This window comes from Tursiops truncatus, chromosome 6, assembly GCF_011762595.2.
Source record: "Tursiops truncatus isolate mTurTru1 chromosome 6, mTurTru1.mat.Y, whole genome shotgun sequence".
In the NCBI taxonomy this organism is placed as follows: Eukaryota; Metazoa; Chordata; class Mammalia; order Artiodactyla; family Delphinidae; genus Tursiops; species Tursiops truncatus.
In genome coordinates, this window is record NC_047039.1 from 78849462 (window position 1) to 78874895 (window position 25434).

The 25434-nt window shown below is 54.2% G+C and overlaps 2 protein-coding genes across 7 annotated transcripts in view; both read right to left on the bottom strand.

Annotated features, from left to right (window-relative positions):
• Positions 1-328: 328 nt before the first annotated feature.
• TPM2 (tropomyosin 2) lies at positions 329-7986 on the bottom strand. 4 transcript variants are annotated; one of them, XM_033858241.2, is made up of 9 exons: positions 7731-7975; positions 7168-7293; positions 3947-4080; positions 3731-3848; positions 3563-3633; positions 3028-3103; positions 2785-2847; positions 2557-2626; positions 329-472 (listed from the first exon to the last, which is right to left on the bottom strand). In XM_033858241.2, exons 1-9 carry the CDS (start codon positions 7842-7844, stop codon positions 390-392), a joined length of 855 nt encoding a protein of 284 aa, XP_033714132.1. In that variant the 5' UTR covers positions 7845-7975; the 3' UTR covers positions 329-389. The 4 variants fall into 4 exon arrangements, with proteins under 4 accessions (XP_033714132.1, XP_033714129.1, XP_033714133.1 ...); XM_033858238.2 differs by lacking the exon at positions 3028-3103 and adding an exon at positions 3348-3423 and having other exon boundaries at positions 7731-7966; XM_033858242.2 differs by lacking the exon at positions 329-472 and adding an exon at positions 1254-1587 and having other exon boundaries at positions 7731-7986.
• A 5450-nt stretch (positions 7987-13436) lies between these two features.
• The window catches only part of TLN1 (talin 1), a 31899-nt gene continuing 19901 nt past the window's right edge, over positions 13437-25434 (bottom strand). For all 3 annotated transcript variants that reach the window (XM_033858244.2, XM_033858245.2, XM_033858243.2), the window contains 24 exons: positions 24217-24360; positions 23567-23728; positions 23170-23310; positions 22895-23076; positions 22562-22694; positions 22243-22344; positions 21987-22157; positions 21752-21901; positions 21543-21644; positions 21344-21463; positions 20434-20580; positions 20097-20263; positions 19805-19988; positions 19589-19714; positions 19368-19484; positions 16321-16506; positions 16085-16192; positions 15454-15559; positions 15130-15254; positions 14903-15028; positions 14707-14769; positions 14414-14596; positions 14137-14265; positions 13437-14007 (listed from right to left, as the gene is read on the bottom strand). In XM_033858244.2, the coding sequence (XP_033714135.1) occupies positions 13882-14007; positions 14137-14265; positions 14414-14596; positions 14707-14769; positions 14903-15028; positions 15130-15254; positions 15454-15559; positions 16085-16192; positions 16321-16506; positions 19368-19484; positions 19589-19714; positions 19805-19988; positions 20097-20263; positions 20434-20580; positions 21344-21463; positions 21543-21644; positions 21752-21901; positions 21987-22157; positions 22243-22344; positions 22562-22694; positions 22895-23076; positions 23170-23310; positions 23567-23728; positions 24217-24360 (3300 nt within the window). In that variant the 3' untranslated portion in view covers positions 13437-13881. The remainder of the gene's footprint in view (positions 14008-14136; positions 14266-14413; positions 14597-14706; positions 14770-14902; positions 15029-15129; positions 15255-15453; positions 15560-16084; positions 16193-16320; positions 16507-19367; positions 19485-19588; positions 19715-19804; positions 19989-20096; positions 20264-20433; positions 20581-21343; positions 21464-21542; positions 21645-21751; positions 21902-21986; positions 22158-22242; positions 22345-22561; positions 22695-22894; positions 23077-23169; positions 23311-23566; positions 23729-24216; positions 24361-25434) is intronic.

The following is a 25434-nucleotide window of genomic DNA, read 5'->3' on the forward strand; positions in this document are numbered from 1 at the left end:
AAGTAAAACCTATGTAGCTTTGCAGTTTTGCCTTCCAGTCGTGCTGCCCGGCCCAGCCACTTGCTGGAATGGGGCAGTGCCGCTGAGAGCAGCTTCTTTGCTCTGTGGGGAGTAAGGGCCAGATGTTCCCCCAGCCCTGCCAGGCTTCTCTGCTTCACACAGCCTGTTCACAACCCCTCCTCAGTGAGCCCAGTGCCCCACCCCTCTGGCTCACTCAGGGGTCCTTCCAACTCCACTCTTCCCCTGGGGCATCCTCTCTACCTTCTCCACTTTGGAAAACCACCACCACCATCCCCAACACCCAAGAAAGGCTTAAAGGGCCCCGTGATACTGGTAACATCAGTTTTATTCAGTGGCAACTACAGCCTGGCTGGGGGCAGGGCCAGCCCTCACAGGTTGTTGAGCTCCAGCAGGGTCTGGTCGAGGGTCTGGTGGATCTCCACGTTCTCCTCCTTGGCACTGGCCAAGGTCTCTGTGGGGGGAAGCAACCCGTGAGGTTGGTGGGGGAGAAACATGGGGAGGCATGGACAGGGGATGTGACAAATAGACACGGAGTGGGTTGGAGGCACAGGAAGACCCAAACATTCAGGGATCTGAGGACCCTGTGGGTGGGACAAATGGATGGACTGAACAAGTCAGACAGGGATGCCTCACTCAAGGCTCTGGGGCCGTGGAGGTGGGATGGGAAGGCCTGAGTCATAAACTAATTTACCCTCCTTCTTTAAAAGGTTGAAGAGAGTTGGAAGCAGGAGGAAAGACAAAGACTGAGCCAGGAAAGGGAGTGTCAGACAGACAGACAGACAGACAGACTTGAGGCAGAAAACAGACCTGCAGGGAAAGCCCCATGGTGCTGCCATCCAGTGTCTCTCCAAACTTCATCCCAGACCATTCACAACCTTCTCACCCCTCCCCTGCACCTCACCATTCCACTTCCCTTCCAGTCATTCTTTTAGATCCTGGAATCACAGCTTGAATGCTCCAAGGGCAGTGACATGCCTGGGTCTGTAGAAGGGCGTGTGTCTCAGAGGCACCAGAGGGCCCGTGGTTGACTGACGTGGTCATATGTGCCCACATGCAGCAGTGAGAGTCATGCAGAGAGGGTTCCGGTGTGGGCCACAGTGGTTTGTGGGTGAGATCAGTAGGGGAGGGGTGGGTCACAAGATCGGGGGTGCCCGTAGGAGCCAGGGTCTCAGCAGTGAACCAGTGCTCTGTGGGGGTGATGGAAGTGCTCTCTGGAGGGCAGGAAAACAGCATGGAGACCAAGTTGAGTTTATTAAGCAGCAGAGAGCGGGAGAGGCTGGCGGGTAGAGGGAGGAGTGGATGGATATAGAAGGATGAAGCAAATGTCAGGGTGGGCGGCAGCTGTGACGGGGGCTCTCCTAGGCTGCGTCCAGCCTGGCTGTGCAATGTTGGCAATTTCTGCTCCTCCTGCTTGCCCCCCTCCCCATTACAGAGAATGGAAAGGAGAAGAGAGAAGGGGCCGCGGGCTACACTGGTGAGAGGCTCAGAGGGAGGTGATGTCGTTGAGTGCGTTGTCCAGCTCCTCGCTGATGGCCTTGTACTTCATCTTCTGTGCATAGACTTCGTCTGGGGGGTCCAGGGGAGTGGGGCCAGGTGGGAGTATGGGGAGAGGGAATAGAGGGAAAGAGGAACAGAAGGAGAGAGGGTAATGGAAAGAGAGAACAAGAATCAGAGAGAGGTGGACGAAGATGGAGTGAGAGAGACAGGCCAGAGAACAGGCTGGACAGCTGTCAGGGCCCCCTCCTCCCCTCTCTTTACCCCTATGTCTTTTGCTCTTTTCTGTACCCCAAACTGGTGCTTCCCCCCAGGAGCTCCTGCCTCCCCCAGGGGCCTGGGGGCACAGTGCTTTGCATAAGCAGGAGTGCTTGCTTCAAGGGGAGGGCGCTCAAGCCACAAAGTTCTAAAGTCCTAAAGTTGGAGAGAAAACTGAGGCTTGCCTGAGAAGGCTGGAAGCAAGAGAAGAGGGAGTTATGAAAGTGAAGTAAAAAGGAAAGACAGCTTTAGGCACAACGTTGTCGGTAACAGTGAGAAGCAGCTACAGACTAGCAAATGCCTGGATGCTTGTTTTCACCAAATCTAGCTTCAAAAAGTATTTTCCATTAATGTTATCATGAAAACCTAGATAGTAAACCAAATAGCTCTCTATTTAATGAAGAAGGTGCTGCACTTGGACACAGAATTGTCTAGATCAGTGCTACGCAGAGTGTGGTGTGAGGACCAGCAGCATCTGCATTACCCGGGAGCTCGTTAGACACAGATTCAGCCCAAAGTCAGCAGTCGCTTCAGAGCAGCACCCAGGAATCTGTGTTTTAAAAACTCTGAGGGGATTTCCATGCTCACTCAAGCTCGAGAAGCACTGGAGTGGACGGGGCTACATCTACTTGGATGGGAGGCACAGACCGCCAGAGTCTGTGGAGTCCTAGGTGGTCCAACCCTAATTTACCACTGGCAAGTATCATGGGCTGGGAAGATAAGTCATGGGGAATATGGACCTATTTTAAAAGGTTCAGGGGTACAGAGGAATATCCCTTTTACCTTCCAGGTCATCAATGGTTTTCTCCAACTTTGCCACCGACCTTTCGGCAAACTCTGCTCGGGTCTCAGCCTGGGCATAAAGGCAAGATGGGGAAAATGACAGGAGCTTAGGCCCTCCCAGACGCTATCAACTTTCTCTTCCGTCCCTGTCCCCAGATTCCCTGCCACAGGAGGTCTCTGGCGGGTACTGGGGGGCTTGAGGGGGATTTGGACTGGAAGGACTCTCACCTCCTTTAGCTTCTCCTCCAGCAGTTTGATCTCCTCTTCATATTTATCTTCTTTGGTGGAATACTTTTAGGGACAGACACATGCCATCAGTTCATCGCCTCCACAAGTCCTTCATTTCTCCACGGAGCCCCACAGGCTACTCCTGATTTTGTCTCCATCAAACATCCGGCCCTGCCCTGCCTGGGCCCATCGCCTCCCTCCCCTGAAGGACCCCATCCTCACTGCCCCTCTACCCCCCTCTACCTTGTCCGCTTGGGCTTCCAGGGATTTCAAGTTGTTGGTAACAATTTTCAGCTCCTCCTCTAGGTCCCCACATTTACTGCAGGGGGTGTGTGGCAGGGTGGGGTGTGAGGGCACAGTGGGGGAGACAGCGGAGATGGCACAGTGGGGGAGGGGTGGAGGAGAGAAGAGAAGAGCAAAGTTGTGAGAGTGACAGCAGGCAGAGTTTAGGAGCCCCAGGCCCTTCCCGGCCCCCAGCAGGTGAGGGAGAGCAGCCTGAGATGGAGGGGAAGGTGAGCCTAGAGAAGGTGCCATTGCCCAGAAAGGTCCAGAGAGGTGACTACCTCCTCCTCTGAGGCCGTCAGGGACTTGAGGGCCTGGTCCATGGTTCGCAGTTCCTCCTCCAGCTGCCTGGCTCGGCTGGGGGCAGCACGTAGGGGTCAGAGGCAGGACCCGTCCCTGTGATCCCACGCCTGGGAAACTGCCTCCCCACTGTGCGGAGTGCCCCAGAGCCATGGGCTCAAGCCGAGTTTCACTTGCCGCCCTGTGGTGTCCTCACCTCTCAGCCACCTCAGCTCTCTCTTCTGAGCGCTCCAGCTCTCCTTCCAGGATCACTAGCTTCCTGGCCACCTGTGGGGATGGGGAAGAGAGGAGGAGGAGATCCATGGTGAATGACTGGGGGTGTCTGGGACTCGGGAGTGAGAAGAAAGTGGGGCAGGGCTCTCACCTCCTCATATTTGCGGTCTGAATCCTCAGCGATGTGCTTGGCCTCCTTCAGCTGCATCTCCTGCAGCTCCATCTTTTCCTCATCCTTCATAGCTCGGTTTTCGATGACCTTCATTCCTCTGAGAGTCAGGGAGAGGAGTAGGGGTCGGGTTAGGACCAGCAGAGACAGGCTTCCAGCCCCCTCCCCGGCCCACCCTCTGAGGACCCCCCTGCCCACCTCTCACTCTCATCAGCTGCCTTCTCAGCCTCCTCCAGCTTTTGCAGGGCTGTAGCCAGGCGCTCCTGCGCCCGGTCCAACTCCTCCTCTACCAGCTGAATGCGGCGGTTCAGGGAGGCCACATCTGCCTCGGCCTGTGAGTCAAAGGTCAGAGGTCAGAGAGGCTTTGTCTGCCTTGAGGATCAGAGAGGCTTCAGAGGATGGTTAAGATTCTTGTCAGAACGAACCTAGGTTTCCTGACCTCCAGAATTTCAACCTATTTTTTTTTCCCCCAAACCAACCATCTTCTGTGCAGACTCTGTGCTCCAGCCCAAAACATGCCCTCCTGGACAAGCTCCACTCCCCTGCTACAGGGCCTCTTCTAGCACGGTGCATAATCTCCAATGGTTATCTGCACACAGATCCCTCCATCCCTCCTGAGAGCCCTCCAACTGCTGGGACCAGGTCTGAGGCAGCCCTGACGACTCCTCAGCAGAGCCTGGCCCAGGCAAGGGGTGGGGAAGAATCAGGCCAACCAGACTGCAGTGCTGCTAAAAACCGCCAATCACAGAATCAAACTCTGTGATGTCACTCGCTGCCAGGCAGACCCCTAGCGGGAGGCTCCGGAAGCAAGCCAGGCCTATTTAGGACACCCTAGGCTGTACCAAGGGTACTCCCTGCCAATGCCCGAGGCAAGTGAGGTCGGTGCGAGGGCAGTGTGAGTGGCAGATCAGCCACTGATCCTGCAGTACAGAGGCAAAATCATGGTGGTTTTGGAGAACGTGCACAGAAACAGACGATACCTTGAGAAAGAGAGGACAGAGCAAGAAGGGCCCCAATAAAGGAAAATGAGAGAAGTAGTGCAACTTGGTGTTAAGAGCGTCAGCTCTGAGTGACACTGTTGTCTTTGAGCTACTTGTGTGGCCTTGGGTAACTTATTTAGTCTCTCTAAGCCTCAGTTTCCTCCTTTTTAAATTGGAGTTGACAATAGCAGTTCCTACTTTGTAGGCTGTTCTGAGATAATGCAGTGCTTCTAATACTGGATTAATAACAGGATCATCTGGGAGGTGTATAAAAAATACCAGGTTCTCTAGCTCCATGCTGGAGCCACTGAACTGAGATCTCCAGGGCAGGGGCTTGGAAATCTTTCCATCTTTTTTTTTTTGTGGCATGTGGGCCTCTCACTGCTGTGGCCTCTCCCGTTGCGGAGCACAGGCTCCGAACGCACAGGCTCAGTGGCCATGGCTCACGGGCCCAGCCGCTCCACGGCATGTGAGATCTTCCGGGACCAGGGCACGAACCTGTGCCCCCTGCATCGGCAGGCAGGCGGACTCTCAACCACTGCGCCGCCAGGGAAGCCCTTTTTTTTTTTTTTTTTTTTTAAAGCTTCCAAGGGATTCTGATGATAAGCAATCTTGGGAAATAGTAAAATAATATGCAGAAAGCACTTGAATATGCGCCTGCAGAGTCCACACCCCATAAACGTTAGGTTATCCCTTGTCTCTCCCTCAAGGACAAAACACAGAAACCGCGAGATTTAGGATTGGAAAGGAGAAAGGACCAGTGTAGGGGAAGAAGAGAGTGACAGGGAAGAGATGGGTGGCAGCACTGGGGGTAGAGGGAGTAGAAAGCAGGTCCTGAGTGATAGTGTAGGACAGGGGAAACAACACCATATATAGAAAGTAGTTGCAGCTTATCCTCCAGGTGCTGAAGGCCACCTAGAGTGACAAGAGCCCATCCTGGGCACAGGGCCATATGACTCAATGTGGAAGGATTCTGGGACAGCACTGGGGTTGGTAAGAATGACTCTGGGGGACACTGGAGGTCTATTCTAGAGAGAGATGAGACTCTGCAAAAGGGAAATTCTTCATGGTAGTGGGGTGACATGACTCTGGAGAATCTGGGAAGTCCTGGGGCCCGCATCACAGGAATGACTTTTGCCATTTTCTGCTTCTCAAGTTCTTCCCAGTTACGGATGCTGCCCTCTAACTGCAGGACAGGCAGTGCTGTCCCCTCTGCACAAATGAGAAGCAAGAGAGAAAGGAGAAACTGAGGCACCGTGTAAGTTAAGTGCTGTGTTCAAGGTCACACAATAAGTTTGGGCACCGTTTCCTATCTTCTACTGGTGCTGCTGCCCTGCTTCCCCAGCTCTGTCCCTGTCTTCCCCTCCTCCCTCCAGCCCCCACCTAGCTCCTTGGGTTTCCAGTCCTTACTCCAGCTGCACTGGGCCTCAGTTATTTATAGAGTGTCAGATGCCCAGGGTCGTCTTCACTAGCAGCTGCAGGTCAGTTCCCTCCCAAGTGCCAGGGCTGGTGAAGAACCAAAACCGAAGGCTGGAGGTCAGAGAAACCAACCTTGGGGCTAGGGGGGGATGGGGAACAAGGATAATGGTCAATACGAACAGTAATGTCATCTCTGATCTCGGATGTTCAGACCGTGCATATGCGAATCCCCCCATCCACCCAACCGCAGGCTCATCTTAAACTTAAGCCTGGGTGGAAGGCAAACGGGGAGCATGAGGCAGAGAAAGTACCATGTCCAAAGTCTGATGGCCGTTCTCCTACCTCGTGGGGGGAGGGGTGGGAATGGCAGGAGGTGGAGAAGTCTGGTTAGCGGGTGGGGGGTGGGCAGAGGAATCTCCGAGTGAGCAGAACTTGCCAAGGTGGCTGCCGTGGCGTTTGTGGCTCTGTCCCTCTGCCCCGTGGCCTGGCATGGTCTCAAGGCCAAGAGCTTAATGAGGGTAAGTGAGGGACCGACAGAACCTGAGCTGGCGTCCCAGTGCACAGCAGGGCCGCTGGAGCCAGAAGTCAAGGCCAGGGAATTTCTAATGGCCCCCCCGGGGGTGTAGCTCAAGTCAGGGCCCCTCTTTGAACTCCTCTCCCCTTCCCTTGCCCCGCACCCCGAAAAGGTAGCTGCAGGCTCCTTTCCATGTTCAGCTGGGGGATTAGTTGAGATGGATGGTAAATTCTTGTACCACCCACCCCCGCGGTGACTCATTGCTTGGTCACTGTACACGCTAAGAGCTGGAACCAAACGAAATTACAACACTGTGTCCTCTGGGGGAAGTGGGAAGTGGTTTTGATTTACCCACTGTCTTGGATTATTTGTGCCAGCTTTTGCCCTAGCCTGGGTTCCTGCGAGGAAACGGTTTCTGTCCTGGTGCTGAAGGTCCCCTCCATCCCCATGTCTGGGACCCCTCCCAGTGCACTAACTCTCCCACCATCCCCCAGGTCCACACTCACATCGGTGGCTTTCTTCTCAGCCTGCTCCAGTTTCTCCTGGGCATCCTTCACTGATTCGGAATACTTTTCCACCTCGTCTTCCGTCCCTTTCAGCTTCTTCTGGAGGGCCTGCTGCTCCTCCTCCAGCTGGGAGAGAAAAGCCTCAGTCAGCCAGGCCCAGGCCCAGGCAGGAGGCAGTGGTGCGTGCGAGGGGGTACTAAGAGATATGTAGCGGCTGTCAGGGAGGAAGAGGGATAGCAGAGGAGGGACAGTGCAGCCAGGGGTGTTGTAGGGACCTGGCGGGAGGGGAGAGAGAGCTTCCGACCCCAAGGAGCAAGGGCCATCATGGCTCTGCAAGGGCAGGAGTGGAAAGCGGGGGACCGGGGCTCCCCAAGCTATGGCGGGTGAGATGAAGCGTGGCTCTGGCTAGGGCCCTGAGGGGTACCGTGAAGGCCCAGCAGCCCTCACACTGGACAGTAGAGAGCCTTGGACAGCAGGTCAGAGGCTGGGGGGCACCGGGCAGGGCCTACCCCACCCGCATTGTGGGGTGGCGGCAGGGGATGCACCGGGCCTGGGGCCCCCACCTGCTTGCAGCGGTCCTCAGCTTGCTTCTTGTCGGCCTCAGCCTGCTCAGCGCGGTCGATGGCATTCTCCTTGTCCAGCTTTAGCATCTGCATCTTCTTCTTGATGGCGTCCATGGTTGCGGTGGGAGACCGGCCGGCCGGCGGGCTGTGGGGTGGACCGGGCTGACTGGGCTGGCTGCGCGAAGTGGTTGCACGGGTGGCAGGCGAGGAGGACCAACCGGGACTGGGATGTCCCAGCCGCGCGGGCGCCTAAAAGGCGGGGAGGGACCGGGCGGAGCCGGGGGCCAGGACCCTCCCCCACCGCAGCCCAAACCTTGTAGGGGCAGAAGCGCTGCAGGGTCGGGGGGCGCGGCCACCCCGGGCGCCCACCCCCTCGGGGCTCCGCCTCTCCCCCCTCCCTTTCCCCACCAACAACCCCCTCCCACGGCCGTCTGAAGGGAAAGTAGATGGAGAGTCTGTCGAAAGAAAACACCGTAGCGTTGCAGAGGGGAGGGGACCCTGGGGCTGGGGGCTCCGCGCTTCTTCTGAGTGACAGCCCAGCCCAGTGGCAGCTGCGGCTGGGGGCCCTGGGGCTATTTCGGGGTTTGAGCTCACGGCAGCTGCCCGGGCGCAAGGACCGGAGTGTCCCCCCCATCAGCTGCAGCAGCCGCTGCACTTAATTTAGAAGTTTCCTGTAAATCCCCTCGGATTAAATGTCTCTTGGAAGGCGGGGCTCCTCCGCCTTTCGAGTGCCTCAGTTTACCCTGAGTCCCAGACTCTGGGTTTGCGTTACCGACGTGGCAGTGATAGCGGAGAGTCTCTCCAGGGACTTGGGGAAACTGAGTAAGGAGGGGAGCCCAGAGACCCAGTCGCAGTGCGGGGCGAGGCCCGGCTGGCTGCCCCCGAGGGCGGGCCTGACCTCTCTTCCCCCTTCCAGCCCCTTCCAGCCCCTGCCTCTGGAGCCAGGGCCCCTCCTCCATGGTCGCCGGGACTCAGAACCCAGCTCCGTGCCCCGCCTGCCCCACCCCCACGTGCCCCGCATATTTTCCACGCGGCTTCTGCCGGGCAGGACGCGGCGCGCTCCCCTCCCCCGTCTCCATCCCCTCCCGGGACGCGTCCCTCTGCGTCCCTTCCTTGCCCCGCTCCGGGCTCCACCGGCCCCACCGCCCCTCCACTCACCCCCACCCACCCCCGCTCTCGCCTAACCTCCCCGTGCGCCCTCCCTTCTCCTCCCCTTCTCCCGGCGGACTCTCCTCTCTTCCCTTGTGAGCCAGCTTTACGCTGAAATTTCTTTTCTGCCCTTTTTTGGGATATTTCCCGTGGGGAGGCGGAGCCGGGCTGGGGCGAGGAAGGCAGGGGCGAGGGTAAGAGTTACTGAGCTGCTGGGCGTCAGGAGCTGGGGGTGCGGTGTCCTCTCGGACCGAGGCCACCAGAAAGAGCTCCGGGAGCTGGGGCCTGGGGTCGGGAAATCAGAGGCACGGGCGCCAGGCTGTTTTCGTTTTTCTCGGGGTGGGGTGGGGGGAGAGGAAGTGGAGAGCTGCCTTGGAAGGGGGGAAAGGGGAGACCAGGCGGAGGAAGCCTTGCTCCCCAGGGGCAGAGGGGCGGGAGGCCTGGCTTTTGCTGGCGGGTCGGGAACTGTGGGAACCATGGGTCCCGGGCCCCGGGTGAGATGGGGGCGGGGAGGGAGGGGGCTCTGAAATGTATTTAGATCTGCTTAGGCGACTGCTGCTACACACGGAACAAAACTGATCTCGCGGTGTTCACTCCGTCTCCTTGTTTCCCCAAACTCGTGAGAGTCGCTTCCATCCACCCTGTAGCCAGTGCCAGACCCCTGGCTGGTAATCAAGAGCTCCCGTCCCTCACTTCCCACATCCACTTAATCCTGTAGGTTCTACTTCCTACAAATGAGGTTCCTCCTCTGAAGTCTCTGGGGTTGCCTTGGGCAGCTCCTTATATTACCTCCTGCCTGGGTCTGTTGTGGTCTTACTCCTGGTTCCCCAGCTCTCCTCCATATTGTTACACAAAAGTCTTTTTTTAAAGTTGGTGCAAATAGGACCCTAAAATCCTCCCAAACCCCTCCCTTCGCCCTCCCTCTTTTGATGGGAAAAATCCACATCTCTTAATATGGTATATAAGGCCCTTTGTTTTGGCTCCTGCCCACTTCTCTAGCTCTACCTCCTTTCATTTCCAACCTCACCCCCAGTACACAGACTTGTACTTCTGTGCAGCATTCATACTGAGCTAAGTGCAGGAACTGGAAATCACCATACTTCTCTTGAAGCTTCCACCTTTCTGTTCTCTCGCTAAAATGCTCTTCCCTTGGCTGATTCCTGGTGGCTGTAAAGACCAAGTGGCAGCTTTTCTGGGAAGCCTTCCCTAGCCACTTGTCCCAACCACCCTTTCCACCTAATAGGTGCATGTTTTTGGTGAAGGCTCCTAACTGACATTCTCATAGTCCCTGTTATAACTGTCCTTGTACCTGTTTGCCTCCTTCACTGATCTCCAGAACAGGGACTGTCTTTTTCAATTCTGAATCCCCAGTGTAGCATAGCATCAGGCATAGAGTTGGCACTTGGTAAACATTTGCCGGGTCAATTTTTTGTGCACCAGGTTCAGAATTCACAAAGATACTATGTGGATCTAGGGGAACTCATGGTCTAGTGGGCCAATTCTCAAACGTCTTCATCTTAGAACCCCCATACACTCTTAAAAATTGAGAGTGGCGTTTGAAGATCCAAAAAGCTTTTGTTGGAGTCATATCTATCATATCTATCAATCTGTCAATACTTACCATATTAAAATGGAAACTAAGAAAAAATTTCAATATTGATTAATTCATTAAAAGTAACAGAAACAAACCCATTACACATTACCATGTTAAGATACTTTTAATGAAAAATAACTATATTCACCTCCCCAAATCAGTGAGAGCATGGCAGTTATTTTACATTTTTGCAAATCTCTTTAATATCTGACTTAATAGAGGACAACTGGATTCTCAAAATCTACTTGAGCTTTCTATCGGTTGCTATGTATTGGTTGTTTAAAGTACCGTATAGGAAGAGAATCTAGTTTCACACAGATACGTAGTTAGAAAAGAGAATAGTATATAGCTGACCCTTGAACAAGACAGGGGTCTCTGAAGTTGTAAACCCATAACTTAACCCTCTGTATGCTCGGTTCCTTCGTCTTCATGATTCTGCAACCCTGGATTCAACCAACCGCAGATCACGTAGTACTGTAATAAACTAGTCCACATATAAGTGGACTAGTGCCGTTCAAACCCATGTTGTTCGAGGGTCATTGGTATTTGTAGCCTTTTTGTGTGATCCTGGATATTCTTCTTTGATGCTACATCAACACTTGACAGATGGTATGCTCTTAAGGGTTAGTTGCAATGAAACTATATCAATAACCTTTTTGTACAACGTTTCATTGTAACCAATTAGTCTGTATTGCACTTTGGTTGGATCTTTTACCCAGGGATAATTGTGTAACATCAAGCACTGGTCATTTGGAAAATGATTCACTGAGCTATGCAGATGTTTCAAATGTCAATACATTTCATTATATATTATTAAAAAAATCATGATGGTTTCAACAGAAAAGTTTAAGTGTGGGGAAGCTGTAAAGCTCATGGCAGAAACAAGTTTTCTAAAATTCTAGTTTTCACTTGAAAGCTTGAATTGGATCATTGGCAACAAGTACCGTCAGGTTTTTCCCTGAAGTGACACACTCTGGTTTTTTGTATTGTTTTTCGAGAAAAGACCTGCCAGATACCCAAGTCTGATAACCATGGTTTGTCTGTCAGTCATTCCTGCAGGTAAATGTGGCGCTCCATGAAAAAAGCAGCTAGTCCAGCTCACAACTCAAAGAATTGTCTAGGTGCTTTCCTTTAGACACCACCATACTTCGGTGTGCAGCAGAAGTGCTCTATGCATACTTCCCAGTTCATCACACAGAATATTGGAAAGACTTGTTGCTAAAGGACTAAGATTTAATAAAATTAATATTTTTTTACTGCCTCATCAAGGACATTCTTAAGTAAGAAGCCAGCACTTATTTCTTAAATTGCTAGTGCATGGTGGTGCAGACTACAATGACTATTTGTAGTACAGTTTGGGCTACTGCCTTGATTTGTACTAAGGCAGTTTATCCACCAATGTTCTTGCACCGTCAGTGCAAATGTTGACACTGTGAAAAAGGAAAATAATGTCTTAGTAGTATTATGAAAATAATCTTGACCTTATGGACCCCTGAAAGGGTCTTGGGAACCTCTAGGGGCCGGAGGGCCAACCACAGTTTAAGAACTGCTGATCTAATGGGTATTCAAGTCTCTCCCCAGAAGGCTCCCTGAGGCATCACTAGTGAGAGGTACGTGATTGGTCACAATTCCTGAGGATATGGCAGGGAAGTGGTAGCAGGAGTCAGCAGCTGTCCTGGGCTCATAGCTGGAGGAGTTCAAATAGTCTGGACTACCACTTGTTGGGGAAGTTTTAAAAGGGGTTTGATCTCTAAGGTCCTCAACGATGCTAGGACATTGTATCCGGGGTTAGGGGGCCACAGCAGTACGTATTGCAGTTGCCAGTCTGCGTCAGAGAGGTGATAATACGTCTCTGTTTTCCAGTGCTTAGCATGGGCATGGCTTAGTAAATATTGAATGAATTACTCACAGGCGACAGGAGTGATGGTAGGAAGTTGGCACCTCCCCTAATGGGCAGCCCTGGAGAGGACAAACTCATTCTGTCTACTTTAAACTTACTCTAATGGTATAGGAGTAGAGGATGTCATGGCTTCAAGGAGGTAACAGGAGGTGACAAGAGTAGCAGCAGATGGGCGGTAATTGTGTTCTACTTGGAGGGAGAAGCAAGGAAATAACTGGGCCCCAGGGCTGGTTAAAGAATCATGCATGAAAGTAGCGGCAGATCTGAGAGGACTGCCAGGTGGTCCATGCAGTGTGGGCAGTGTGGGCAGCGTGGGCGGGTGTGGAAGGAAGTGGAAGCACACAGCACCCACCTCCCTGACCGCTTCCCCCCACTCAACCTACAGGTTAGCAGGGCAGCTGGAACAGGGCTGCGAGCACCCGCCTGGCCACTAGGGGAGCTCTGGTCTCTGATTATGCGGCCTCACACTTGGGTCCGGCTTTTTCAGTTACTTTTGTTCTAGCGCTATTCTAGGCCGGTGCAGCAGCAAGGCCTGGGAGGGCCTGGAAGTGCCCAACCCAGTCAACAGTTGAGCCTACCTGAGGCAGCCTCAGGTTGGATTTTTGCTTGCTAACTGCCTCAACCAAATCTGTGGCCACAATTCTCTTAGGCCCAGACACTTGTATCCATAGGCTTACTGTTTTCAGCAAAGCTGCTTTTTGAAAATTCGGATTTGGCGAGGGACTGGATTTGTTCACGTACTCTGAGCAGTGATGAAGCACAGAGTGTCCCTTGCAGCCACAAAGAGCAGCGGCAGCTGCTGTCCCAGCAACAGAAGAATGACACTTGGTGAGGCGTAGGCGCTGGCCAGTGAGCTGGGGACAACAGGAGTGCGACTCCTCGGGGACAGCTTCCCGACGAGGATGACTTCAGGGATCTGGGTGCAAGTAGGAGGAAGGGGCCTCGGGGCAGACTGCCGGTCTGCCCCCGCTCCATGTCTGAGCCAGATCAAGTGGGTACAGAACTGAATCCCACTCTCTCTGCCCTGCCCTGGGGGAACCTCCTCATGAAGCCAGGCAGAGGCTGCAGGCAGAATCACCTTTATTGGAGCATGACCTGTCGGGGGCTTGTACCCTCACGGCCCCCACCGCTAGCTGGGGGGTGGGGCTCGCCAGTATCAAAAAGGAGGAGAAGAGCAGAGGCTGTGGGGACTGGCTGGAAGCTGCTGGCGGGGTGCAGCGGGCTGGGGCCCTGGCAGGTTCAGACTGAGGTACAGCAGCGTTAATAATACTCTCGGAGCGTTAATACTCTGGGGAGGGGCAGGCACTTAGGGCGCCCTAGGGCATGAAGGCACTTGGATCCGGGAGGGGACAGGGGATGTGCAGTGGGACTGGGCAGGGCCAGGCCCGGGGTCTGGCAGGCACTTCGGGCAGTGCTGGGGCGGCAGGCTGGGCCCGACAGCCCAGAAGGCTTTGGTGGTGGCAGGCACAGTCTCTGGGCTGGGTCTGCGTCGAACAGAAGCAGCTGCCCTAGTGCTCATCTCGAAGCTCTGAAGGCAGGAACTTGTACTGCTGTTGCCGGATCTGTGCCAGCTTCTTCCGCGCCTCTTCCAGCTCTCGTTCCTTCCGAAGCATCTCTTCCTGGGCGGCAATGATCTGAGGGATGGAGATCAGGGACTCAGGTCAGTGCGTATGTGCCTTAGGGTTTAGGGTTGTTGAGACCGGCACGGGCACTGGGACCGCCCTGCTGACAGTGTCCCTCAGAGTGTCTGGCACAGAGCTTACCTGGGCAATGCCCCCAACCATCTTCTCCTTCACCACCACTGTCTCGTTCTCCTGCTCTTCAAAGGCTGCAGCCTTCTGTGCCGCCTTCACCAGGTTATCCGAGGCTCGTTTCACTGCGTTGCCGGCAGCCTGGGTAGAGAGAAGGCAGCATGAGTTGAGAACTCAGGTAGGGTCCCAGCTGAGAGAGTCCCTCAACTCCCTCACAGAAAGCATGCCTCGGGGGTGAGTTTAAAGCAGCACAGCTCAAGGTACAATGGGATGGGTCAGGGCTCCTCACCTGAAGCCGTTTCATTGCCTCAGAGTCCTGGTCTGCCTTGACCTTGCAGGCCACGAGGAGCTGGGCTGTGGAGGCGGCGACCTGCTTGGCTGATGAGATGAGCTTCTCCTGGCTGGCGTGGCCTTGGACAGCTGCATTGGCTGCCTCACACAGATTGTTGGTGGCTGCAGCCACCATCCGGGCCTGAAACAGGGAGATTAGATTACAATATGCCTCTTGCTCTGGTCCATGCCCTCTCCAGCCTTCTCAAGTCTCTGAAGCTCAGAGGGATGTAGGGGGAGTTATACACTCACGGCAGAAATGAGGCCCTGGGACCACTGCCCATCATCCAGTGCATTGGCTGGAATGGCGCCCACCTGTGGAGGAAGGCGGGAGCCTGCTTAGACCTGTGCTCTCCGCAGGTCCTAAGGGCCTCCCAGCTACAGTGCAGGCAGGTGTGGACGGCAGAGCTGCTGCCGTCCCCTTTCTGCTGGCTGTCGGAGTCCTTACCTTCCCTTGGGCCACCAGTTCCCTCTGGGCGGCTGACGCAGCCTTCACCAGGGCACTGGTGGCTGCTGCGATGGACTTGGCAGCTTCTAGTATCTGTTCCTCGAAGTTCAAGGACTCGTCCGCCTCCTGCAAAGAACAGACGAAGGTTGCAGAGAGAGATGGAAAGTAAGAGGGGCTGAAGGTGCAGATGTTCTGAGGGTAGGGGAGAGGGAGGGAGCAGGACTGACCTTGGGTTTGGCCCGGGGCTTCAGCTGCTCCAGCTTTTTGGCTGCAGCCTCAATGGCAGCCGCAGCTCCCAGGAGCTCGTTCTCAGCAATGACTGTGGGGTCCTCTGGGTCCACCCATTCTGTTCCTAGTGGGACGAAGTGGGAAAGGAAGAGGCTAAGGCAGAGCAGGGAGGTCAGGGGCACTGGGCAGCACGGTTACTAGCACCGGGGCCTTGGCATCTGTGAGGACTATGGGAAGAGGCCAGCTCCGAGCAGACTACCGGAAGTAGAGGTCTCCCCGGGACAAGAGTCTCCCTTCCCTCCCTGCCCCTGGTCGCCCCTCACCCTTCATGGCCTCAGCAGCCTGGATGAGCTCAGTGACTGAACCAGCCACACGCTTTGAGTGCCCCGTCAACTGCTGCTTCAGTTCTGGGCTGGGCTTCTGCAGGGTCTGGGGAAGACGGGGGCAGGGAGCAGGGAACATCAGATCTTAGCGTCTACCTTGACCTTTGAAAAAGGGCAGATCAAAACCCTCCCCACCCCGCCCCCATTCCTAGACCGCTCCACACCACAGCCTCAAACACCACACAGCCTATGCAGGTGGACTCCAGGCATCACACGGCACACATGGTGAAGACAGTGGGGCTGGGCTGTGTGTCACTCACCGGCTGACAAGGAACAAGGAGAATGATGAAATGAGAAGAAAGAAGAGATGACGAGGTAGAGAAGGAGAAGGTCAGGTGGGAAGAGAGGAGAAAACAAAAAGAGGAAGAGATGAGTGGGAGAACCAAAGATGCTAAGACTGATGGGGCCCCAGTGGAAAGGAGACTTGGAAATAAGAACAGATTTGGGGAACAGATGGTGGCGTTGGGGGGGAGATTTGAACAAAAAATTAGAGAGCGGGGTCTGAGGCCTGTGGGAAGAGCACTGTGTGTTTAGGGAGGCTGGTGTGAGGAGCAGACAACTCCCGCCTTACCAGCAGCACGTGGTCCAGCAGTTCCAGGTAGCCATTGGCACATTCCCGGCCATAGTGCAGGGCTCGAAGCCGCACATCAGGGGCCACTTCGGGGTGGTAGGCTGCTTCCTATACCACCGGGTAATAGGTTAGCTTTAGGATCCTTTGGGAGCTCCCAGTCCCCCAAGTCCCTACAGTTTCTCCCTACCATGTTCTGCCCTAAAGCTGCCTCACTGCCTCACCACAAGGATGTCTACCTTGCAAGCCCGAAGCATATCTGCGATTGCACGGCGACTTAGATTGGCTGTGGCAATGACATCCTCCTGGCGACAGGAGTTCCCAGCAGCCACAGCCTTGGCTGTTGCCATGGTGATACCCTTGGTCATGCGGATGAAATCTTCCGGGGTAGAGGTCTTGGCAGGTGGCTCTGGGGAACAGAAGACCTGTTGGGGGTAGAACAAGAAGAAAAATTCCACAGTAAGTGAGGCTGTAAGATAGCACAGCAGTCATGTGATTGGTTTATTCATCCATGTGTTCACTCAACAAGCATTCACTGAATATTTATCATAGGTCAAGTGCTTGGAGACTTTCACACGTTCACAGCTAATATAATAGAAGGCAGCTGGTCGTCATTTCTGACTGAAGTGATCAGGGAGAATTTATCTGTTTGAAATTAAAGAAGTACCTCTGAGCTGGGTTTTCATTCGTAAAGTAAAGAGAAGCCTTGACAGGGTGAGTGGTGAAGGTGGGCAAGGAGCCAGGTCTTAAGAAATATAGATAACAGGAGGGCTTTTTTTTTTTTTTTTTGCGGTACGCGGGCCTCTCACTGCTGTGGCCTCTCCCGCTGCGGAGCACAGGCTCCGGACACACAGGCTCAGCGGCCATGGCTCACAGGCCCAGCCGCTCCGCGGCATGTGGGATCTTCCCGGACTGGGGCACAAACCCGTGTCCCCTGCATTGGCAGGCGGACTCTCAACCACTGCGCCACCAGGGAAGCTCTGGGAGGGCATTTTAGGTAAGTGGTAGAGCATGAATAACCAGGACATCAAGTGGGAGAGTATCAAGGAATGTTCCAGAATACACGGATGAAGGAGAAAAGATTGTTGGGGTCTTGAATATCAAAATAAGGAAGTTAGAATTTCATATAATATGTAAAAGTCATAAAAATATTTTGATGTATGTGTTCATCCAACAAATTACTAAAGATCAGCTACGTGGCAGATTCTGTGTGAGGTGCTAGGAATGCAATGGGGGATAAGGTAGACAAGGCCCTTGTTCTCGTGGAGCTTACAATCTGGTTTTGGATACAGATTATACATAGGTAAACGAGCAAAGAAACTAGACTGTGAAGGAAAAAAAGAGGGTGCTGTGATGAGAAAGAAAAAGGAAGTCCTTTTTCATAAAGGTGGTCAGGGAAGGCCTCAGGAGGAGGGGATGTTTAAGCTGAAGCCTAAAGGAGTAGAAGGAACCAGATGTTCAAAAAGCTGGAAGAGAGCAAGAGCAAGGGCCTGCAGTGGGCAGAGCTGAGAATGCAGTGGGCCTGGGGCCTGGAAGGGGAGGAGAGCAGGGGCCCTGGGGCCTGGGAGGCGATGGTAAGGAGAGTGGATTTTACCACAGATGCCAGGGCAGTCACTAAAGGGTTGTAAGCACTGAAGTGACATAGCCTGATGTATATTTTTAAAAGATAATTCTGGGAATTCCCTGGCGGTCCAGTGGTTAGGACTTGGCACTTTCACTGCCATGGCCCTAGGTTCAATCCCTGGTCGGGGAACTAAGATTCCACGAGCTGCAAGGCACGGCCTAAAAAACAAAATTATTCTGGCTACCGTGTAGAGAGGATGGACTGGAGGGGGTGAGTGGAGTGGGGAAGCAGGGAGATTAGACAGACACTATCACATAAACACAGCTAAGGACCGATGACGGTTTGGACAAGGTGGTGGTAGCAGAGATGGGGCAAAGGGCAAATGAGATCTATTTGGAGAGAGCACTAAAAGAACTGCTGATGGGCTCAGATGTAGGGAACGAGAGAAAGATGTTAGAGCTGGGTTTCTATCTTTAGGAACTGAGTTAGTAAGAGGTGCCACTTACTGATATGGGAAGATGAGGAAATGATCGGGTTTGGGAAGCAGAAAGTTAGGAATTTCAATTTAGACATCTCTAAGGAGAGGCGAAAACAGAAGATGAGAAAGACGAATTTAGAAGTTAGAAAGATGAGGGACTTCCATGGTGGTCCAGTGGTTAAGAATCCGCCTTCCAATGCAGGGGACGTGGGTTCGATCCCTGGTCAGGGAACTAAGATCCCACATGCTGTGGGGCAACTAAGCCCACGCGCCACAACTTACAGAGCCCATGCGCTCTGGAGCCCACAGCGAAAGATCCCGCATGCCTCAACTAAGACCCAACGCAGCCAAATAGATAGATAAAAAAAAAAAAACTTAGAAAGATGAGTAGGAAAGATGAAAGTGACAGAGACTGAAGGCAGGGACACCAGGTAGAAAACTGGCACAGCAGTCAAAGTGAGGGAGAGTGCTGCCAGTGGGCCCGGAGAGGAGGGATGAAAGGAAAAGAGAACAGAGGAGGGTGGCTGGCAGGACCTGGCGATGGCCTGAATATGGTGAGTAAGGCAGTGAAGTCAAAGATGACTGAGGGAACCTTCAGGACCGGGAGGCTGTTACCATCGTTAGTGGGAAGCAGCACGTCAGGAAGAACAGCTGGTTGGGAGGCACTGCATCTCGGTGCTGACGTCAAACAGGCAGTTGGAAATAACTAAACTCAGAATTGGAACTCAACTTGTTAGAGAACAATAAAGAGAGTGGTTAAACTTGCCAAAGAAGAGGATAGAGTAAGAAGGCGATATGTGCAGTTCTGGGAAGGCCTCTACGTCTACTAGGTTGAAGGTGATTCAATGACGACTACAGAAGAGACGTGGGAGGCAAGAGAAAAGCCAGTGTCAAGAAGGCCAAAGGAAGAAAGGCTTTCAAAGAGAGGCTTGCTAAGGGAGTCAACTGCTTTGGAAATGTCTGAAGAAGATGAAGGCCAAGAAGCGGCCACTGCATGTGGCAACTAAGAGGCCATTGGTGACCAGAGAAAGTGGGGGGATGAAAGGGAGGTGTCAAACGCTAGGGAGGAAATAGGTGAGGAAGGGGAAGACAAGAGTGCAGCTCGTGTAAGAAGTCTGGCAACGAGCAGGAGACTGTGTATCTACATCTGTGTGTGTGTGTGTGTGTGTGTGCGGCGCAAGTTCACCATCTATCACGACCCTGCTCTCCGACCCAAGTCCCCGATGCCCCAGACTTGCACTCACCGCCAGTTCCTGCCGTATGTGCTCAGTGGTTGCCTCCAAGGCCCGTGTGCCTTTGGTGGCCTCATCCTCCACAGCTTTCACAGTCTTAAGCAGTGATGTCACATTGGTCACCATCACCTGGGGAGCATCAGAGGAGGGAGGGAAGGAGGGATCATTTTAAGCAACAGGAGGAAGCACAATGATCCGCTCCCTCCCCAGAAGCAGCTCTCATTTCCTCCCACCTTGGCAGAGTTCTTGAGCTGCCACACGGCAGGGTCATCCCCAACTTTGCCAGCTGCAGCCTTTGTTGCACTGATGAGGTCTCCCAGGGCCTTGGCCACATCTTTCACTGCATTGATCAGCACCACCTGTGTGGGGGAGCAGAGGCTCTGGTCTGTGGGAAGAAAAGGGGGAACAGGAAGTGGTTCTGGCCAGAATTAGGGGTGTGAGTTGGATACCTGGGTCTCTGGGTCCTCGGCTCCCAGGCTGGCTGCACCCAGCTTGACCACGTCGGCGAGGCGGGTGATGGTGGCCACAGAGGACTGGGCAGCCTGTGCCAACTTCTCCTGGCTCCCAGCTGCGTTCTGCACCAGGACCTTGGTGTCCTCCACCAGCACCTTTGCAGTCTTCAGAATGCCCTCTCTGGGGGAGGGTCCGGCCCAGTCAGCTCTTCTCAGGCCTCCCCCGGCCCCTCCAGCCTCTGTGGCCCAAACCCCGCCCTGCCTCCATGAGGCCCAGTGCCCTCCTCACCGGTGGTCAGCGAAAGTTTCAGCGCCCTCTCGATTGAGTGTGCCAGCGGTAGCGAACATGATGGTGGTGTCGAGGTCGGCAATGATGCCGGACACAGCACTGGCTGCCGTGATGCAGGCCTGGGTGCCACGATTCCCGGCCTGGAGCGCAGCCAGCACGTGGGAGACCTGGGGGAGGAGAGTCATGTGGCGACTGTGGCCGGTGTCCCGTGAAAGGGAAAGGTCACCGGTGTCTGAGAGAAGGGACGGAGGAGAGGGCTGGGAAGGCTGGAGGAGGATGGGAAAGGCTGCAGGGTTGGGGAGCCTGGCCCTCAGTCCGTGGGGATGAGCTCGGTCACCTTCTCAGAGACTCGCCGGGCGCACTCTATGAGCTCCTTCTTGGTGTAGGCGTCACTGGGGCTGCACTGCAGGGCGCCTGCCTTGGTGGCCAGAGCAGCACAGCCGTGTCCCAGTTCCTGAACCCGGTGCTTGATGTGGGCACCTATCTGTGAGCAGGTGAAAGAGGGAGATGGATTTTACGAGAGGCGCTCGGGTACGTCCAGTGCGCTCGGAGGAGTCACTAAGGACCTAAAAAACCATGCACTGCAGACTGAGGAGGTAGTGAGAAAAAGCGCCCAGCACAGACTTGTCCTGTTTCACAGCCTTTAGTCAGGAGGCCACCTCCCACACATGGAAAATACTGGCCTGTGGGCACCAGCTGTGAGGACCTTGTTAAGCACGGTGAGGAGGAGGGGAGAAGCACTTCATGCTGGGGTATCTGAGTCAGAGGCCACGGCTTACAAGTTGGCCTGTGTGCAGTGCGGTTGTGGAGGGGTTTGGGGCTGGGGATTAGGTGTGTCACGCTAAGATCCATTTTTACTTGCTTTCTTGGAAAGCCAGGAGCTTAGGGAAGGAAGCGCTTCAGGGCTTTACAACAGAAGAACCAGGAAGGGAATACAGGCTTGCAGCACAGCAGAAAAGCAGCCACAGGCCCAGAAGAGGGTCAGCAGAGAAACAGCGGCAGACCAGGAAAGCTCTAGATCCTGGGCTGTCTCCTTTATGCCTGTGACCGAAGGCTTTGATGCTGTCCCTATGCGGAGCCCTGATCACTCTTTCATGGAGTGGCCCTGAGGAGGAGTTCCCCTTTCTATGAAAGATCAGAGGGGGCGAGGGTGGGACAGCCCCAGAGCCTGACATGATGGAACAAGGGGCATGCCTCTGGGGTTTCCTGTGAGGCGCTGGGGAAGGTCACAACTGCCTCCGAGTTACCTCTTCATTTTCAGCAGCCACAGCTGCAGGCTTGGCCTGTGAGGCCAAACGGCCATAGTCACTGGTCAGCTGGTTAGCGAGAGGGCCCAGCTCCTCAGGGCTGGTGTTTGACTTGGTTACCTGGAGACAGTGGAAGAAGTGAAGTTATGTCCAAACTCGACTTTCCAAGAGCAGTCCTCTTCTTCTCTCCCCAACTCACCATCTCCTGAACGGTGACAGCAATGGCCTTGGCTGTCCGCACCATAGTCGTCTGGTAATCTACGAAGGAACCTTCTGGTTCACCCATTGGTCCTTCATCTAGCTAAGGGGAGAGAATGGGGGAAGAAGAAAGATTGTTGGTCTCTGCCACTGGGCTCAGGGACCCTGGTCCACAGTAGGCTCTGTCCATGGGCACCCCAAGACTCCAACCTGGTTGATGGCCTGGGTGATGGAGTCCACCATGCCGCCGACAACCCCGGCAGCACTGGCTGCCTCGTTGAGGGTGGCTGTCAGGTCCTCCACGGCCTCTGTCATCATCTGTACAGCCTCCTCCAGGGCTTCCTGGGTGTGAGCTGCTTGCTGTGGGGCAGACTGAGTGAGCTGGGGCCCAGCTGTTCCTGCTTCTCTTACTGTAGCAGCAGCCTCTCAACCCGGCCCTCAGTACCTTGGGGTTACCGCCAGCCTCCTTGGCCGTGTACAGCAACTGCAGGGCAGACTCGGCCAAGGTTTTGGTCTGGTCCAGGAGTGCCATCTGCTGAGGATGACTCAGGGTCTTGGAGGCAGCACCCACTGCAGCCAAGGTGAGTGGCTCAAAGTACTGGGCCATCTGGGACACCTGAGGCAAGGGTTTGGAATGGGTCAGCCGGGCCAGGTACCCTGGCTTACCCTATCCCGGTCTCCCCACGTGTCTCCCCAGGTACCTTGTGTCCCAGCTGGGAGGCTTCCGCCCGGGCAGCACTGGCCAGTGGCTCAATAAGATGGGAGATCTCCTGCACTGCAGTGAGCATCTGGGTATGCAAGGCCTGGGGAGGAAGCGAACTTTAGCTCTGACTGTGACCTGCAAAGGGACCCTCTAGTTGCACAGGTCCCCACTCTTCCTTCCACATCCAACTAACTAACCCCCTTGGCATGTTCCATACCCTCGATGTTTCTATGAAGCCCATTCCCAGATCCCCCACCTTCCTCAAGCCTGCCATCGCTCCTCCCAGACACCTTTCACAGAACCCCCTTCCCCCTTACCTCTTGAGAGATTCCCTCACGGGGAGCAAGCTGCTGGCTGATTGCAGCAAGGGAAGCCTGGTCTAGGTCCCGCAGACAGCTGTTCAGAGCTGCAATGGCCGCCTCACACTCCAGCTGCCCTGGAGCCTTGTCCCTGCAGACACATCACAGGCTCCAACACCAAGAACGTCTCTTTAACATAAGGCTAGCCTGCCTTTCCCTGTATCCCCCGAATCTTGGACAACAGGTGTTCTCCAACACCATCCCATCTCATTGCACCTAAGTGCCCACCCCTCCATTCTGTCACAACGTATATCCCCCAGTCACACCGGTTCTCCAGCCCGCCCCCTGTACCTCATGCTTGTAATGAGCTTCTTGATGGAGTCTGAGACAGTACGGGAGTGGCCAGCCAGCACCGACCAGCGTGGGGGGTCCCGGGGATTGACTGCCAGGGCCCGGGCTGTCTGGATTAGGCCCCCCGCACTCTCCAACATTGTCTTGGCAGAGATCACAATGGGCTCCATGGCAGCCCGGCCCTGGGGAGAGGGGAAGCAGGGAGGTGAATCTCAAGACTCCTGGGAAGATGAAGCGGCAGACGGCCCATCCATTCTGCCTTCACCCGGCCTCACCTCGGGGCTGATCTGGGCGGGAACGCTGGAGAACTCAGGGTTAGACGCAAAGGCACTCAGATTTTCCACAGCCTCCAGCAGCGGGGCTGTTGCTGCTCGGCACTGCGCACGGTTCTCCTCTGTGAAGGCCCCGTCCAGCGCCTGAAAAGGGAGTGATGGGGAGGCCCTCAGGACGGACTGGAGACAAAGGCGGTGCAGCCCAGGTCTCCCTCCTGAGCTTAAAGGGTGTGGGGAGAGGCTGGTGATGACCAGCCTGGATAGGAAAGGCCTTGGGCTCAGGCGGGTGGGATCTGGTAGAAAGCCTCAGGGAATGACAGGGGGTCAGGGAATGACAGGGGGTCAGGGGAGAGAAAACTGGATAGGTCAGGGAGAGGCTGAGAATTCAAACACCGGGAACCTTGATGGTCTTGACAAGATTGGCCGTGCTGTTGGCCACCTCCTTGGCCGATTGTACGAACTGGCGCTTGGCTGTAGGATTGGCAGTCCGGGCAGAAGCCAGGCGGCAACTGTTACACAGTGCAGACGTGTGTTTGGCCACAATGGTGGCTGCAGAGAGCACCTGAGGAGACAGAAACGTGGAAGAGCCACAGTGAGGGCAGGAGGGAAGTGTCCACTCCAGGGAGCAGCCCCTTTCGCTTGGGGGATGTATAGCAATACCCTTGGAAGTCTAATTAGGAAAGACAAAGTCACCTGAAAAGTCAAGATCTGGGAGAGAGAGATACCCAAAGATGAGCATGAGCAGGGTGCGGGGGAAAGAAAGATGAAAAGCCGACACACTGATGGAGAAATAATAACAGGCTCTGTAGGAGAGTGAGCTCAAACATCCATAAAGAGGTGGTGAACTTGGCAGTAAGTGAAGGAACAATGAGAAGCACGGCAGGAGAAGACAATGACCCAGAGATGCTGTGGGTAGGGGGGTCAGAGCTGGGGCCCCAACCTCTCCTTCCCCACATGTCCTGCATCTCCCTCTCCCCCTCACAGGGCTGGTCTGTCCTGGCTCAGCAGCCTTTCCCAGGCTTGTCCATGGTGCCTGTCCCTTTGAGTTACCTGGGCCTGGGTGCAGCCAGGCTCTCCCAAACTCTGACAGGCCATCTGAATTGCCTGGTTTGCTCGGGCAAACTGCGTGGGCTCCACCAGCCCTTGCTGTCCAGCTTGGCTATTGGGGTCAGAGACGCCAACCAGATATGCAGCCTGGGGAGAGAGAAGAGGTGGGGTGAGGAATAAGGAATATTCCTTAGGTGGGACTCGAATAGCGATAGTGGGGACAAAGGGGAGCAGGGCTAAGTTTAGTGGCCAGGGTTCTATGTGAGTGGAGGTATATTAGCTAGCTATAGTTACACTATAAGAGGGAAAAAAACCTCTCCTGTTTTGTTAAATTTGTTCAAACATTTCAGAAGATTAAAAAAGTAAAAAAAAAAAAAAAAAAAAAAGGAAAGACACAAAATAAGGTTTTTATTAAAATTCTATATGTATGTGTTTATATGCTGAGTCTTAAGGTGAAAAGTACTGCTTACTGTAAGTGGCAGTAAAAAAAAGTTTGAAAGCCCCATACACACACACACAAAACCCCTTTTAGAGATAGTTGTAAAACTATAGAGGGTGTTAGGCTAATTAACACTTACGATACCTCCAAGCTTCAGAGATTTGGAAAGGGGGAAGGGATGGGTATAATGGTTGCCAAAATCTGTTTTTGCTTGGAAGACCATCATAAGGTTTGATTCTTACTTCACCCAACACATGGTAGCTTTGCTTTTTCCTCTTCATGCTATTCCAGAAATAAGTTAAACCATATACCGCAGGCCACCCAACAGAACAGGACACGGGGAGGTAGGGCGACTGAAGGAGCAGGATGATAGGCCTTCAGGGACACAGTCTGAGATGATGAGCTCTCAAGCCAGTTTGTTTTAAGGATTCATATACGAAAGCAGAATACTCTGAGCTAATAGGTCGTTTTACACTTCATAATGTAGAAAAAGGCAAAGTTAAGTGGTGACGCAAGTAACTGGAAATTTAGTCCCTGGTACTATCCTAATAAAGTAACAATTATGTGGGGACTTCCCAGGTGGTCCAGTGGTTAAGACTTCCACTGCAGGGAGCCCAGGTTCAATCCCTGGTCAGGGAACTAAGATCCCACATGCCTTGCAGCACACCCCCCTGCCCCGCCCCCGCAAGTAATAATTATGTGAAAATAATTTGCATATGCTAATCAGCATATACCAAGAAAACTGGGTCTGGAAACAGCCCAATGATTGGACAGTGTAACCA